We start from the raw sequence: 16,277 nt of genomic DNA on the forward strand, positions 1-16,277 counted from the left end.
TTGTTTTCCCGTGCGGAAAACCTGCTGCGTCTTATAGTCCGGAGCGTCTAATGGTCCGAAAAATACGGTAGGTTGAGAATACACATATTCTGCATGTTAAAGCAATTTTTCTATATGTGTAATGAATGGAAATATTGTAACATACCTCTACAAAACAGTATATTGCAATTTCTCTGTGAAAAACCTAAGTTTTTACATTTCTTAAACCACCCAAAAATTATTGTATTTTTTAATACAAAACCACACCCTAACCTGAAGTTCAAACTTACCTAATTGTTCTAAATTTTCAGGGGTAGGCCTAGATCAGGGGGTGTCAAACTTTGGCCCATGGGCCAAATCTGGCCTGCACCATCCTTTTTTTTTTACCCCCAAGAGAATCCTAAATATGAATTGCAGTTGGCCCGCAGCTGCATTGAAATAGCACCACTACTACAATTCCCGGCATCATTTGCGTCTATTGACCAGCAGCCTCTCTGCCTTTGCGTGGCCCCACATTGGACTATTTTATAGACGCAAGTAATGCCTGGAATTGTAGTAGCAGCATTACTCGCATCTATAGACCATCGGCCTTTCAGCCTATGCGTGGCCCCGCTTTGGACTGTTTTAAAGACACAGGGAATTGTAGTAGCAGCATAACTTGCGTCTATAGACCAGCGAACTTTCTGCCTATGCGTGGCCTCATATTAGACAGTTTTATAGACGCAGGGAATTGTAGTAGTGGTGCTTTTTCAGTAAAGAGGGAATTCCAGCCACTCATAACATTAAGCCTGTTTTCTTGACGCAGGGAATTGTAGTAGCAGTGCTATTTCAGTTTTAAGTTTGGCCCGCGACTTTGTCTAAGTTTTTAATTTTGGTCCACTGTATATTTGAGTTTGACACAACTAGCCTAGATGATCATTAGATAATTGGTAGGAGGTATGCCACTATCTTTAACCCACACTTTTTTGAATGTGTCTCTGAACCTAATAGAGCACTGATTTTCCAGAAAGTGCCAATTCCCTAGAACAGACCCCTCCACCCTTCCATGTCATAGCACCCTCATCTTCCAGATGCTTCTGATTACTGTTTCTGCTGGCCCAGCAAGCCTTTTATATAGTAACCAGGGGACGAACGAACACAGTGACAGCTCCTAATTTGTTGATTTGGGAAGAGATGACTGGGCCAAGAAAGTTCTGTTTTAGTGGAACCTCTGCTTTACTTTATCAGGCTAGTTAAATAAGGCAGTGCCAAAAAATGGCAATATTAAATCAGGTATAGGTTTGGACCTCCTACAGTAAAATGAGTTTGTTAGATTTCCGACGTGTGCAAAATGTTGTTGACATATTGAGCTTAAAAAAAGGTAAATTTGTGGACACCTGTTATGACAGACACCTAACAAAAATAAAGATACCTTCCGCACTACTTTAACTGTAAAATATTGCTAGTATTACAGCATAAAATACATCTTGTAAATGCTCAAAGGACGGCAAGCCAAGTAAAATAACCAATACAAATCTCAGTAAATTCATCTTCTAATGATACAACTATAGTAATGTGAAGTCCAATGTCTTAGACTGCTGCTATAGATTACTGAATGTACCATATCTTGACTACGATCAGTTCTTTAATGAATAAGCCAACATGTGTATTTGTTTACTTACCTTTATTGGTATTTGTCTGTCCAAATCCGGGAAAGTAATGTATCTATTAGCTTTTCCAATGTACAATATAAGAATTGTGAATGCCATCTGTGAAAACAAAAACAAGTAGATTTTATACACAGTGATACATTTCAAATGTATTGTCTTAAAGACTTTGAAATGCTAAATATAAAATCCATTACAATCTGGAGTAAATAAAACATAAAATCTATAACAACCATGGAAAAAACAGATTTGTTTTCCTCACAGCTTATGGAAATAAACTGTGTGACTCAAATGACTGCCTGTAACTTTAGATAACAAGGAGTTGAGAGACAGAATTTTATTGCTTGTAGGACAGTCTGTTTTTACATTTTCTGCTCTAACCATTTTAAACAGTATACAGGATCTGCTTGCTTTCAGACTGTCACTCTCTAACTTAAACTATGTACAGATCTCTGCAGATCAGACATGGTGGGGAGAGAGGAAAGTATTTTCCTGACTCACATTTACCAAAACAAAATTCCATTCTGGCCAGGAAGGTCACCCACACTTTTGCTGCCAGTAGAGTGATTGATTTTACAACTGCTCGGATACCTTTTACAGGAAACCCAACAGCTTGCTAATCAGATTTACAATAAGCAAATGACTGCAGAGCTTTTATTTAACCCTTATGATGTCATGTGCCATTGAAATAACTGGCAGCAAAAAGGTTAAATAAATTCTACATAAATTTAGTTTTTGCCAAATTTTTTACATACATTTGTCATAGGAATTTTAAAATACATGAGGACACTTTAAAAGCAGAAACATACTATGAGAGAAATCTGCAGGCAGTCATTGCTGAACTTTTTCTGAAAATGCTATCTGCCTGGCTGTATCTGACCTTTGAAAGCTATGTAACAACTGAAATCAAAGTGACATAAGTATCTGAGTTTTGAAAAGAAACGATTCCTTAAAATTAAACCAATAAAAAAATGAAGAAATGAATCAATTAAAAAATATAGGCATTAAAATCAACATAGGGAATCTTGATTGGCAAACAAAAGGCATTGGAACAACATGACAGCAAGGCAAATAGCATTTTACATTTTTAGCATTTCAAACGGTAAAGTGCACTGGCATATCCTATGTGTTTTTCTCATAACATTTTCCCTTTGAGGGAAAAGGTTAATAAAAAAAGAAAAAACATTTTTATATACGGTAACATATTTATAATTCAGTGAATCTGACATTCACTGAAACATTCCCTGGTGGAGAATGCATTTCATAGGCAGTAATTGATTCTCCACCAAGGATTGTTAGATCAGTGCTTTATGAAAAGACTCCTAAGATCCCCCTATTGGGATGAGGTGATATGGTAATGGTTCAGAATCTGATTGTGTTAAAGTTGGGTACAGTATGGCTGCAAGACAGTTCTTTCATTATAATAGTGAGTATATCTTGGCAATGAAATTGTCTGGTGCCACACTACTATTTATTATGCTTTGTATAATAATAATATGTTAAACAAAAACAATGATTTTTAAAATGCTCAATATAGATATATAAAAAAAAAGGATGGTTGAAGCACTTCTTGACATACCTGCCCGACTCCAAGAAGTGTTGAAGATGGAAACCTTTAAAAAGAAGAAAACAGACCTTCAGTTATCATTTCTCAGTTCTACCATTTAACAAATTATTGCAGTCACTGTGGGTCCTGATGAACACTAAAGTATTGATGGACTGGCAACATGCTCAAGGTGATGGTATACACAGATCAGGTGAAACATTAACCCAAAGGCAGGTGAAGTGAATGACTTTGATAATCTCATTACAATAGCACCTGTCAACAGGTGAGATATATTAGGAAACATGGTGAAAGAATCAAAGCATCTTTCACACAAGCCTAATTGTGATACCTAGATTACAGCATCACAGAAATTGTGTGGGGTTTTTTTGGTGTTCCTGGTATGCAGTGGTTGTACTTACCAAAAGTGGTCTATGAATGGACAATTGGATAACTGAAGAACCAGCATTAGGGTAATGGGCACCTGTAGCTCATTGATGTGCTTGGGGTAAAGAAGAATAGCTGACTTGGCCTGATTTCACAGACAAAAAACTTCAGCACAATTTACTGAGAAGCATAATGCGAACACAGCTTTGCTGCAATTGTGAACCCTTGTCTGTCAGCAAAAGCCCCTACAATGGGCATAGCATTGGCAGGACTTGACTGGGTTCATGTGCATTATTCATCTATAGAAGGAATGGCAGCAGGATGCACTATTGGAACAAGGCAGGCTGGTGAATGTCTTGTGCCAGATATCAAAGGACACTTTCAGAGGTCTTGTCAGTGCTATTTATTATGAGAGATCTACTCCATTTTATGAAGGTGGTTTTAATTTTTTTGCTCATCGGTGTATATTAGACAGCTGCGGAAAAAGGATAAGAACACATGTTTTGTATAAGCTACTCAAACACAAGTTTACAGAATGTTGTATTTGTAAAGGATCCTATGAAAACTTCCTGATTTTGCCTTCCTAACAGCCAGGATTTAGAAATGACTCTGTGTTTTTCATTAGTGGCTGTGCCTTGTGTCAGTAGGTGTGTTCACTAAGTGACAGCCTACAACAGTATTTCTCATCCTTTTTAACATGGGGGAACTCTTGAAATAACTTTTAGGTCTTCAGGGAAGTTCAGCTATAAATATTAAATCCACAGATCATTAGTGTGATTGTTAGTGGGAAGAATGCCTTTTACATTACTGACCAGTGGGAAGAATGTCACTCTTACAGACAGCCTTTAAAATTATTGGTGTTAGTTAAACTGACCTGGGAGGCTAGTGGCATGGATACTGGGAAAGGAACTACAGGTGCTGTAGTGCAGTTTCTAGGTAACCTGTACTGTGAGAAATGTGGTAGCCTTCGCAAAAAGTAGCATAGGCATCAATAATTTGCGATACTGACATAGGACAAGCCTGCAGATCAAACAAGTAATTATAGACAAAATTATTTTGAATCAATGACAAGTTCAACCAGTTATCTCGCTTACTAGTTCTGCAAATCTCCATCCCATTTCACTTTAAAAATTCTCTGTCATGTTATGAGACCTTTGTACCAGCAGCCTCCTCACCCACCTGCTGCCCCCCCCCCTCCTACCTGTAGGTGGTGAGCACAGACTTATTAACCAGGACTATAAGGAACGAGGTGACCCCATAGAAGACGGCAGACAGGAGCCGGGCTGTGCGGGACGCTGGAGCCTCAATGCTGGCTGCCATGGTGCAGTGTCCTGGGAACTCAGGGTAGTTCCTGTAAAGTGTATAGGAACTGTATAGTTCCTGTGTAGTGCAGGTGCCACCTTTATACTGTCAAAGTCCTCACACCCCGGGCTCCTCCCTTTACAGGGACAGTTGTCTGCATGGAGGAAGTGACTGAAAGAGGAATGACATATGATAAAGGCACAACCATAATAACTACATGATACGATAGTGGAAAAACGAGTTCACTACAATGGCTGTGTGACTGGGAAGATAAACATAGACGTTTCCGCCCTGTTTTTTTTTTAGTAATGAAGCTTTGCACAGTAATACACGTGTAATCCGATAACTATGGTCCAGCCTCCTATCAGATACACATGGGACAACTAACATGGCGCCACCTAGTTGTCAAGTCTTTACTTCATATCACGCCTGGACATGTGCAATATATGTCATACTACGTATGTCTTGCTAGGGCAGCCATTCTCCCTGTGCATAGACTTTCCAGCACCATCAGTAACAGTCCACCCACCAGCAGGCAGAGACAGGCTGTCACAGGCAAGGGAAACCACTCTGTTACCCCTTGCCCAACACACCATCACAGGCAGACTGCCACCACGCAGTTATGATTCTGCTTCTTTAATACTGTCTGTCCCACCCGCTGCCACTCCAAACAGGGATGTTTCCGCAATCACAATGTTTTATAGTGGCGTTTTCGAGTTAGCAGGTTACACGATTTCTACTTGGAGCATTCAGAGATTCAGCTTACACTTTTTATAGTATATATTTTGTAAAAACATACATAAACAGTGCATACAAATACAGTAAAAAAAAAAAATTATTTGAAGAACAATAACAGAACTATAGCAACAGTGTAAATTAAAATGGAAAACTGTGAAATAATACTTAGGTAGAGTTGGTTTGCCTTGGTCTAGGTTGCTGTGTAAAGTCCTATTTATTAGTCACTGGGCTCCCTGCAATGCTCAATGTGTCAGTGCTGTTGTCCTTAGAAATAAGATGGTATCAGGGAGACCTCCCTCTGCTAGGCTTACATGGCTTTTTCTACGCCAACCACAGAGGTGGGACTAATACAACAATGCAATGATAGCAGGGTGGCGGCTGTCTGAAGGGCTGTCTCCACATGGATTATGATGCTTGGAGACACTTCCAAAACGCCCTTGTTCCAGCCATTGTCAATTTCATTGGTAAAGATTTTTATGAAATGCCAACCCCCAGATTATTCTTCACCACAAAATACGGAGTTCACAAACACCATGTCTGGGACTTATGGTTCACAAGAACAGACTAAATATGGTGTTCAGGCTTTCCTGAGGCCTAGGAGAATAGTTCTTGGTCTCAAAATGCTCACCATAACGATCCAGCTACAAATCAGCCAACTACTATTTTATACAGAATGGTATTTTAGAAATATAAAGATTTAAAAAATGGGTTTCGGAATACAGCTCAATGTTTAATCAGGGGCCACTCTACTAGCCTTATCTGTGTTTTTTGACACCTGGAGACACAAAACTCAAACTTTTACAATGGGTGTTGTAAACTGGAGGATGCTGGTTGTTAGGTACAGAAATATATGATAAACCACTCTGGCCCGCAATGTCCTTTTTTTTGGCCCACAAAGGAATCCTAAATATGAATTGCAGCTGGTCCACCCCTGCATTGAAATAGCGCCGCTACTACAATTCCTGGCATCACTCGCATCTATAGACCAACCGCCTCTCTGCCTATGTGTGGCCCCATATTGGACTGTTTTAAAGACGAAGGGAATTGTAGTAGCGGTGCTATTTCAGTTTCAAGTTTGGCCTGTGACTTTGTCTAAGTTTTTAATTTTGACCCATTGTGTATTTGAGTTTGACACCCCTGTGATAAGGGAAATTTATGACCCTGGTCTGTTATGCTTCAAAGACATTTAGAAATGAGACCGTTTTTTTTTTACCTTTAATGGGAGATCAGAAATGATTGATATCCCCAAAATTAGTCTTCTATTGAGATGTGGACAGCGCAAACACATAGAGCACTCCGAGTGCCCACTCTTGCACATGTGCCATTGGTTCCACATCACTGGTTAGGGAGTACTTTATTGTTAGGCTCAGCTAGATATTTTACTTTTAAGGTTTCTCAATAGGAAGTTATTGAGGTTCAATTTTTCTAATTTTTAAATTGATGTGTACATTAATGGGTGAGCTGAGCTAGTTGGTGTATTATATAGGTGCTGTGTTGTAGGGTGTCCATTATATCAACTGTATAATATCAGTGGTCTCAAACACCAGTCAGAGGGCCTAGATCCACACACATTTAAGCATTACTGACAGCAGTAAATGTAAGTGGCCATTGAGGACATAATTTGGACAACCTTAGTGTATGTCTACTTTGAGATGAAATAAGCACATTCAGATCAAACCTGCCACAGATCAGGTATTCAGATAATAAAATGAAAACCGCACCAAGTCAAGTTAAATTATAAATGATTTATTCAAAAGCAGAGTACACCTTTATGCTAAAAATTCATGCCGAACTACTAAAATAGATAGAAGCAGGATGACACTTAAACCACATTTTTAGAACAAAAAGCAGTTTTTATGCATCAAATTCATCATGACTTTTTTTTGGAAAATAAGTGCACAGACTTCTTAAATTCATACTGGAGCAAAGAAAAAAAAATTAAACCCTTTAGATTCATCACAAAACATTGCTGACTGGAAGCAAGCCTTAAGTATAGAATACTTGTAAACGGCAGTACTAAAAATAGAGCAGACACTTCCAGATGGCTTTCAAATTTAAGATCTGCAGATAAGTCCCGCTTTGAGTCTGTGAGCATTCCCAACAAAGTAAGCCAATAGATTCCAAATTCGGAGCCTGGTTTCTTACTCAAATGTACTGCACCACCTCACCACCTAGGCACTGCTGGTACTTGATGTGCTTTAGGCTGGGTCTACATGGACGTTTTTTAAAAACGCATGTAAACGTACCTATTGCGTTTATATGCGTTTTTATGCACTTTTATTAGTGTTTTAAGGCTTGCCTTTAGAATGCTGAAAAACGCCTATGCCGCATTTTCCTGAGTTTTAATCTAATTTGCATATTACGTGCTCAAAAATGTGGGGAAACGTTCCGTTAAAATCAATGGAAGCATTTACCCGCGTTTTTGACCGTTTACATTTTTTAAAAGTTGCAAGCAACGTTTAAGATAAATTCCATAAACATGCCTCAAGGAAACGTCCTGGTGTAGATGAACACATTGTAATGCATGGGGATTTCAAACAAGGGCTTTAAAAGCCACAGGTTAAATGCTGGGGAAACAGTCCGTGTAGTCCAAGCCTTAACTGAACATAAAAAACTTGCAATGTGCAGTCAATGCTGGATTACTAAAATATTTAAGTTTTAAAACAAAGTTAAGGGATCCACATTACATCCATTTCGTCCTAGTCCATAAATGAATAAAATGTCAGCAAGCTTTTCTTTTGGGGGAAAAAAACAAAAAAAGAAAATATTGCATAAATAAGAATATAAATTAACCCAATTGCCAGAAACGTGCATCTATTTTATGAAAAAATACTTTTGTTTGATGCTCGTTTTCTGGAAAATGTTTAGCCTTTATATTAAAATGTCTCTCCAATACAGAGATCAATGCGTTTTAGCTATTATATCAATTCATTCTATTGCTAAAGAAATATGAATAATAAAAAAATTTGCATATGTTAAAAACAGGAATAATTTAAGTGCATTGCTAGCTTTTAATGTACATATGGTGCACTCAGAGTGGCTACATACACTATGTTTTTTTAAGCCAGCTTTTTAGTTAACAAAAGTACTTTACTTTTGAGAATACTAACCAATAGTGGAGTTATTTTTAAGAACACAGATTGGCATGTTAAAGCAATAAAGTGGCTTTTAGGCAGTTTGCAAACGGTAAGTAACACAGCCTGGGAGTTCACAAAAAATATATATTTAACATTTCTAAAAGCTGGATATTAAAATTAGTGTTTGCAGATTCTCTAACAATATTTTACCATATCACCAATAAAACACCCTCCCCCTTTAAAACAAGTGCCATCTTGCAACATAACATATATTTTACAAGCTTAACTTTTCTTTTCACTTGAACAATCCTATTATGATGTAAACGTATCCATAACTTGTGTTTAGAGACCAAATACATGTTTGCGTACAGAAAAAAAATTACAACAATTGTGATTGCCAATTTCGTGGTACCATACAAGTCTGCTTCTGAAAGATCAGCTGTATTTCTGAAAGTAATGTTAAGCTTGTAAAACCCAATATGTCAAATAGATGCAGAAACTATACCTTTTCCAAATCCATATTTACAAAATATTTTATATAAAACATTTTACAACTATCTTTACCATAAAAAGTGCAATACTCTCATACTTCCTAAATTAGGAAGCTGCAACATTCTTCATAAAAAATCTACAGGATAGCAGCCTATATGAAGCAAATAAGGTGCTTAGCTTATACCCCTAGCGTATCTTGTGACCTTTTTTCAACTACAGAGGAATATTCAACTGTAACAAGAAAAAAGGCCAATATACTGCAAGGGAAAGACATTTCATACATGTCAATAGGATTACTGGCGCAATTGTGCGCTAGCTATATTAGCTAGCTCAATTAGGGCCAGAGCGCCATGCATACGCTCTCTTTGCTCTTGAAGACGGCGTCGAGCAGCAGAATGAGGCCCATTTTTTTCATCTTCTTCATCTTCATCAGACTGAAAATATTCTAGTGGGTCCTGCTGCTCTTGGTCTTCCTTCTGAAGAGACTTCATCTTTAATGTTGGAGGCAACTGCTCTTGCCTTTCCCAGTGTCTGCAAAAATGATTACAACATTATAAAAAGGTGACTAAGAATGAGGGGAGTAAAAAAAAACAAAAAACACACTGTACACATGACAAATACCGTGTTTCCCCAAAAATAAGACACTGTCTTATATTTATATTTCCTCAAGAAGACACAATATGGCTTTTTTCAGGGGATGTCCTATTTTTATTAAGTATGGTACAACAATCTACATTTATTCTACATCCCCTGGTGTGTGTGTGGGGTGAGAGAGACCCACAGACTTACTGGTTGGTGCTCGGGGAGAGGGACCCACAGTGCTGAGTAAAACAGCAGCCACAGCTTTACTTCTTCCCCCCAAGAACACACAATACCTAAAACAGAGCGTCCTGCTCCTCACTTCACTGAGGAGACTTTTACTTCCACTTTCTATCCTCCGTCTATGCCTCAGCTTGCAGCAGGCACAGAACGACACGCCTATCACTACGTCTTATTTTCGGGGTATATTGCGCAAATGCTTAGAAATCCTGCCACGGCTTATTTTATGGGTATGTCTTATTTCCGGGGAAACACGGTAACTTTAGGTGTTTACAGCATTTAAGATACAGGACACATCACTAGCTGTAAGGCAAAAGTATTGTGTTGCAATATTTAGCTACTCAATATGCTTGATCTAGCACACATACAATACATCTATCATATCTGGTACAAGAATTAGTCAATGCTTACTGGTCCAGCAAGAATGCCTAACATCCATCTGAATCAATGTGTTAGACAAAATACATATGACTAATCAATGAACTGGAAGCAAAGCTCAAATGTTCACTATATTAACATGCATCATCATGCCAACTCCAGGAACACTTTTAGCCCAGAATAAAGGACTTTCTCATTCAGTGGGAGTAAGTTCCTGATCCAGAAGTTTGTGGGTTGGCACAAGTCAGGGTATATGTGACAGTACAAAGGCATTATGCAGACTTACTTTGCCAACCATTCTGCTGTATCTTTGTTATCAGCAACTTGTGACTTGCTGGTTTTACTGTTCCGTTCTTCTCTTCTTAGTCTTGCATATGGATGTTTAGGGCAATGTCTGTTTGCATGAGTAAAACGACTCAAACAACCTACAGACACATGAACAAAATATCAGACCAAATAACAGAGGACTGCTAAAATGCACCTTTAAAAACAAGGATAATTAATGTTACCCATTTCAGTCAATTGTTCGCTTTTGTTCCACAGGGATAAAAAATGGCCAACAATTGTACAAGATATACACAATAGCAGGTAGCAAATTACCATTTTCTGTGCAAACAAAAGGCTTCTCTCCGGTGTGAAGGCGCTGGTGTGTTTTTAGCTGTCCACTCTGTACAAAGGCTTTCCCACAGTCAGGATAGTCACAGAGGTAAGGCCTCTCTCCTAAGGGTGGAAAAAAAATGTTTTTTTTCATTAGATTTACAAAAGTTAGACATGCAAAATCAAAAGATTAGACGTGCAAAACTATAAACTGGTGCAGCCAGAATGGAATAGATTCTTGATTCAGAATAAAACTCAAATATTGGCAAGTTTTAAAGTGGAGCGATGAGGGTTATACCCCATAAAGTTTTTTATTGATGTATTGAGCTTTTTTTAGGGGAGATTTTTTCCACTGTTCGAGAAACCAAATTAGGTGAATTCCAACATTTAAACACCATCATTGATGACGGTTCTTGTTGGGAAGTTTCCTCTTTTTAGGCAGACAACTAAAATTTTAAGTTTATTGTGTTCTAGTGTTCACAAAGGATAAAAGTGAAAACTACTCAACGGAGAGGAGAGACAAGAAGAAATAACAAAATTCCCAAATAGTTTCTTCTTCAGAAACTAAAAATTGGAGGTTATTAAAGTCATTGGCCTGTGACCAAACATATTTCAATCAATGATGCAATAGCGGTTCACATTTACAGAAAACAATGCAAATCTCTTCTTTCAAGGAGAGTTCACAGTCTGCCAGCTCTGTTTCCCTTATACAGAACAGTGAGCAGTGAACATGCAGTAAACCATAGTAGGGAAAATTGAAGGTCTGTCTTATTTAAAAAGCCACCTCTCCTTTTAGATTCACCAACTACCAAGATAGGATTCAAGGACCAACCTGTATGTGTTCTTTTATGAGCCTGTAAAGACTTCTCACGAGGAAACACTCTGTTGCATATATTGCACCGGATCCTGCTTGAAGAGTGTTCACCTTCATTTATTAAGTCTCGAACCGTTTCTGCTCTTGGACGGCCACGTCTGATTCCATCCTATGAACAAGAAAAAAAAATTTCAAACATCTCATAACCTAACTTGTGCTAGTAACAGCTAAACTATACTAAACTAAAGCATGCTAGTTCAGGCTTTTTTGTTGTTTCTAATGACAAAGCAAAAAAGAGCTTTATTGAAGTTATAGTAAACAACTACGTGTTTAAGTGTTTCGACTTTCTCAAAAAGAACTTGAACAGGAATATTGAGGGGTTTACTTTAATGTGCTTATACAATAGACTCTTGTCTGCATGTTTCTTACTAGATCTGCAGCTGCTTTAGGGAATCTTGAGGCCACCATTGCTAACCACCTGAAAATACAGTTTGAGTCATTGAACAAGATGAAGAAAGCAGCTTGGATGCTCCAAGTTAGATCTCCTCATCTGTATGTTCCATTTCGCTGGGGTAATTTTAACTGCAAATGAAAAGGCTCTTTAGCAAACTAGACATCTTAATTGTTATGGCGATACTTCCATTGTTTTTTCTGACACAGCATTTTAAAAATCAATTTAATTTAAGAAGGGCTTCTGGACCTAACAGGGGGAACACCCTGAAATAACCTGCAGATCTGCAGAGAACCACTGCTATAAATACTATGTTCACAACTCACAATACATTAATGTGGAAGTCAGTAGAAAAAATGTCACTTACATTACTGCCCAGTGGGAAGGATATTACCCTTACAGATAGCCAAAACAAAATTATTGGTGTCTATTAAACTGACCTGAGAGTCACTAACTGCTCATTGAACCCTGGTCTAAAGCATATCAGATATGCTACCCAATCTAGATAGATGTACTGGAAAATATAAACTAAGCTTTATCTGGGGAATCAAAGATGTCTGGCAAAAATATAAAAGTTAGAATTCCAAAGAAAGCAGTTTTAACACAATACTTATATTTAACAACCACAATGTTCAATATGATAAAACGGTAAAATTGTGCCATGTAGTGTACATTTTAACAGAAAAGAAGTTTTTATGAGCATACAACTACTTCAAAGCGCATACCAGTGCGCTTTGACAAATCACCCAATACCATGTAAATGTTAGAACCTAGGACAACAAACTATTATTATAAAACAGGATTTATATAGCGCCAACCTATTACGCAGCGCTGTACATTAAATAGGTGTTGCAAATGACAGACTAGTACTATTGTGTGGAAACACCTAAAGCTCCACATTAGGAAGCAAGGATCAGGACAGACAAGAAAGGTTCAAATGTAAACGACAACCCTGTAGAGGATGTCAGATATTTGTAATCTGATAATTTGCCTAACATACATTAGTGTTCTGACAATAACAGCTAAACATATTTGTCTACTAAATGCAGCCTCTAGGAATTCCATTTTAGTAAGCTTTCAGTTTGTACGATATGCAAACTAGGTAAAGAGATGTTATAAGAAAAGTATGAACGGTGGAGTGCTAAATCTAGCAGCAGAACAATGTGCTCAACAACATGTCTTCTAATCCTCCACAATCCCATGTCAGCCTGCTACTTTTAGTTGTAAATTAGGACAATGAAGAAACCCATAGACGCTTGCACCAATATGTGTAATTTACCACAAATACAAGAGTGGTATTTATTCTGAACTTTTTCATAAATATTGTCTACACAGAAAGCCATTGATGAGTTGCAGATTTCTGTGTATTTCCCTACAACACAAAATAACATTTGTTAGGTCAAGCTTTCAATACAAAGTGTGTTTAAGACAGAATCTTTACAGGCTAAGAACAGCTCCAGAATATTACCCCAAGATTTAGATAATCTAGGGAAGAACTCATCTGTCCATATGTGGTCTCTGTACCCATTGGGAGAACTATAGCTAGGTATAAATAGATCTTCCAAAAAGACACCCAGTTATATAAACCATTTTCTGCAAAGTAGGAAGAGGTCCCCAACAGGAAGATTAGCTTTGCTGGGAGTCCAGAAGAAGGCTGTCAGAACACAGGACAGGTGAGCTTTATTAGAAAACACTGAAGGCAGCTTTCTTGCTCCGGCACCATAAAGTGACTGCCATCAAAAACTAATGTAAAGTGCACCTGTCATGGAAATGATTGCCTAGTGCCCAGTTGAAATGCTGACGCTCAGTTAAAGATGATGATCAGAGAAGGATTTCTGATACACAAAAGATGATTGTCCCAAGCCAAGAAGATATTTTTGGAGGACTGAAGCAGTGGCAGCCCCTACAACAGTTTCTAGGAAACACAACGTATTTCACATGCTTGTTTATGACCTCCAACTTGGAAGAAGTTCAAATAACTTATGGAAACTCATACAGAAACACAGAATTCCCCTTCCCTCCCATAGCAGCCAGCTTCATTCTTTAAAGGTTTGGTCATCCCTAGAAGCATACAATGGAGAATGTGATGGCTGGCTTTCAAAACGTGTGAATGTAGAGTGAATCTCCTTTGATGCTGCAGCAACCTATTAGTAAAGCAGTCTCATCACTGGCCACAGAGCCTCCATAAAGGTCTACACGAAACCCTGCCTGGTATAACCAGATCTTGTAGATCACCTTCAACTAAAATGGGTTTCTATTCGTGAACAGCATGAAAGGGTTAGATGCCCTGTTATATTTCTATTGTTACCAGGGAAGGGTGGGGGAAATCACAAACTCCAGAGGTGTCTCCAAAATATGAATCTTTCCAATGGGATCACTAATTCTAGTGAGAACTTGCAAAGTCTCTTTAACATCCTGTTGTGTCTCTAGGAAGTGAAGGGGAATGTCCCTGAGAGTGCACAGACTATAGGGATTTAAGCCTTTCCTGTTTCTCAAAACACCCCTACCCCCCATATAGGGAGGCATAGAATCTGCATGAAGCCGGGGCCTGGAACTATGACGCCGATGATGTCCCACCACGAACCCTCTCTCACCCTCAGTGATCCCTCCTCACTTCCTCCAGTGTTGCTCTTTTCCGAACCGGGGCTGATAACATCATGGACGGGGTCCCGGGCAGCTTGTCCAGGATATGCTGGGGGCAGCTGGTGCCTTCCTGGAAGACCAGGGCTGAGGGTGACGTTGTGCGCGTTCTCCCCCCATCTCCACGGGTACACCATGAAATCGCTGAAGCCCGGGCTAGTGGGCACCGGGCTGAGCGGGGTGGCAGAGAAAGGCGGCCGGCGGGGTTTGATGGGAGTATGGGCGGAGGTCGTGGGGGACAACGTCTTAATTACAGACACAAGCACCGGGCGAGGAGGAGAGGCGTCCTGAGATGAAGGACAAGACCGCAGTACAGGAGACGGGCACACGTCAGACATCATGCTGAGGAACACCAGAAGAGCGCACGCTTTCTTTGCTGGCCTCGGAGGACCGCAGTTTACAACCCATCCGACAAGTCCTCCGAGGGAGAAGGGTCCGTCAACCCTGTCAGCGATCTCAAAATTGTGGAATTTGGGAGAAGCAGGAGGCGGCGGCCACTCGGTCCTTCTCTTCTTTTTCCCGCGTTACATTTCGCGCCTGATAGCAGCCAATCATATTCATCGCACCAGGCGCGAGCTCCAGTGACATAAGACAGACAGGATGGGTGACCAATTGAAGCGTGCAATACAAAACCTTCTCAGAGAACGGCAGCCGATTATTGGACAATGATAACGTCAGACGCTTCAAGTGTACAGTAGAGCATTGCGCGCCTATCGGAGTAGGCGAAGGAGAGTTTTTTTTTCCCTCGCGGTTTTTGACATCTTCTCATCCTAGAATGAATGGAATACGTCAGCCCGCTTGGGTAGGCGGGCTTGGAATAGACCAGCTGTGACGTTGTCGCAGCCAAATGAGGGGGCGGCTGTGGTGCTATTGAAGGATGCTGCGCCAAATTTCAGTGCCAGTTTCCCGAGCGCATATAGATGTTTCCAGAGCGCGGGGCTTACAGAAAGACTCTTCCTCCAAAGGATGCTGAATGTTGAAGCATTGCTTGACTTGGAGGGTGTAACATTCACATTTTTTTTATCATGTAGGAATGTAATAGCTACAGATACTACCATTTTGACGATAAGTAATTTTTCAAAGGCACATTCATGGCACATTATTACATATGCAGATATAGAAGCAACTGGTATCCAAAAGGCAGGGACAGACATAGGTGCAAAGTGTGCCACTGCATGAGGGCCCTTGACCCTCAGCCAACAGGGGCCCCAAATCGTTATGCACAGGGGCCCACTGCTGGGACACATCCATCACTGCCAAAAGGTGTATCAACCTCTTTTCCAGGTGCACATTGGTTTCACAAGCTGGATGATAAATTGCTAGAGGAAACAGTGATGTAGTAATCAGTGAATAAAACCTTGACAGGCAACAATTAACATACTATTCAACACAAACTGAAGTGTTAATTCCCTCA

At 39.4% G+C, this 16,277-nt stretch overlaps 2 protein-coding genes across 2 annotated transcripts in view; both read right to left on the bottom strand.

Moving 5' to 3' along the window:
• Positions 1-5,035, bottom strand: part of SLC35D2 (solute carrier family 35 member D2) — a 40,237-nt gene extending 35,202 nt beyond the window's left edge. The window contains exons 1-3 of the mRNA XM_072414990.1: positions 4,757-5,035; positions 3,205-3,238; positions 1,641-1,727 (exon numbers count right to left, since the gene is read on the bottom strand). Coding sequence (XP_072271091.1) covers positions 1,641-1,727; positions 3,205-3,238; positions 4,757-4,875 — 240 coding nt within the window. The 5' untranslated portion in view covers positions 4,876-5,035. The remainder of the gene's footprint in view (positions 1-1,640; positions 1,728-3,204; positions 3,239-4,756) is intronic.
• Positions 5,036-7,325: 2,290 nt separating this feature from the next.
• On the bottom strand, positions 7,326-15,944 carry ZNF367 (zinc finger protein 367). The gene is made up of 5 exons (XM_072414989.1): positions 14,818-15,944; positions 11,791-11,941; positions 10,962-11,081; positions 10,648-10,786; positions 7,326-9,695 (listed from the first exon to the last, which is right to left on the bottom strand). Exons 1-5 carry the CDS (start codon positions 15,202-15,204, stop codon positions 9,458-9,460), a joined length of 1,035 nt encoding a protein of 344 aa, XP_072271090.1. The 5' UTR covers positions 15,205-15,944; the 3' UTR covers positions 7,326-9,457.
• Between the last annotated feature and the right edge of the window lie 333 nt (positions 15,945-16,277).

Source organism: Pyxicephalus adspersus, chromosome 6, assembly GCF_032062135.1.
Source record: "Pyxicephalus adspersus chromosome 6, UCB_Pads_2.0, whole genome shotgun sequence".
Taxonomy (NCBI): Eukaryota; Metazoa; Chordata; class Amphibia; order Anura; family Pyxicephalidae; genus Pyxicephalus; species Pyxicephalus adspersus.